Source organism: Eimeria mitis, genomic scaffold (genome assembly GCF_000499745.2).
Source record: "Eimeria mitis Houghton genomic scaffold, Emh_scaff1758, whole genome shotgun sequence".
In the NCBI taxonomy this organism is placed as follows: domain Eukaryota; phylum Apicomplexa; class Conoidasida; order Eucoccidiorida; family Eimeriidae; genus Eimeria; species Eimeria mitis.
The window spans coordinates 3,799-4,450 of record NW_013570075.1 but is presented as its reverse complement, the minus strand read 5'-3'; the positions used below and the strand labels follow the sequence as shown (position 1 = coordinate 4,450).

Sequence of the window (652 nt, the reverse complement as noted above, 5' to 3'; positions counted from 1 at the left end):
GCAATGCCTGCAGCTGCTGCAGCACTCTCGTGCTGCAGCAGCAACTGCTGTACCAGCAGCAGCTGCTGCAACATCAGGAGCAGCAGCAGCAGCAGTTGGAAGCACAAGCACTGTGAGCAACACAAAGGGGAGGATTCGCAAAAACAGCACTACGAGCAGCAGATGTTGTTGCAGCAGCAGCAGCTCCTGCTGCTACTGCTGCTGCTGCTGCTGCTGCGCCAGAATTTCCTGCTGCTGAGGATATGCAGCAAGGCCAGCAGCAACATTACCTGTTGCTGCTGCACCATCTCCCGCTGCTGCATCCCCAGTTCCTGCTGCTGCATCCCCCGAACTCCTGCTGCTGCTGCTACTGCAGCAGCAGCAGCAGCAGCAGCAGCAGCAGCAAGAGCAGCAGCAAGAGCAGCAGGAGGAGTGTTTATGGGAGGTGTTTATACACCAGTACCGCCCACTTAGGAAGCACAAGGTGCAGCAGGCCGTCTGCATGCACGGGTATAGTTTGGGGCCCTGCGCTGTCTTTCCAGCCACCAAATATATCTTCTTGTGAATTAAAAAGAAGTTTCAGTTTGCTGCCAGCAGCAAAACTGCTGCAACGTAAGCTGTATGTACACCCCAAATCCCACTGACCTTCACCGCAATTCAATACCACCAATAT

At 54.6% G+C, this 652-nt stretch overlaps 1 protein-coding gene across 1 annotated transcript in view; it reads right to left on the bottom strand.

The window, feature by feature from the left end:
* The window catches only part of EMH_0042990 (1,4-alpha-glucan branching enzyme, putative), a gene marked incomplete at both ends in the record, with an annotated part of 3,215 nt that overhangs the window by 190 nt on the left and 2,373 nt on the right, over positions 1-652 (bottom strand). Inside the window, 2 exons of the mRNA XM_013495798.1 lie at positions 3-110; positions 270-349. Of these exons, the coding sequence (XP_013351252.1) occupies positions 3-110; positions 270-349 (188 nt within the window). The remainder of the gene's footprint in view (positions 1-2; positions 111-269; positions 350-652) is intronic.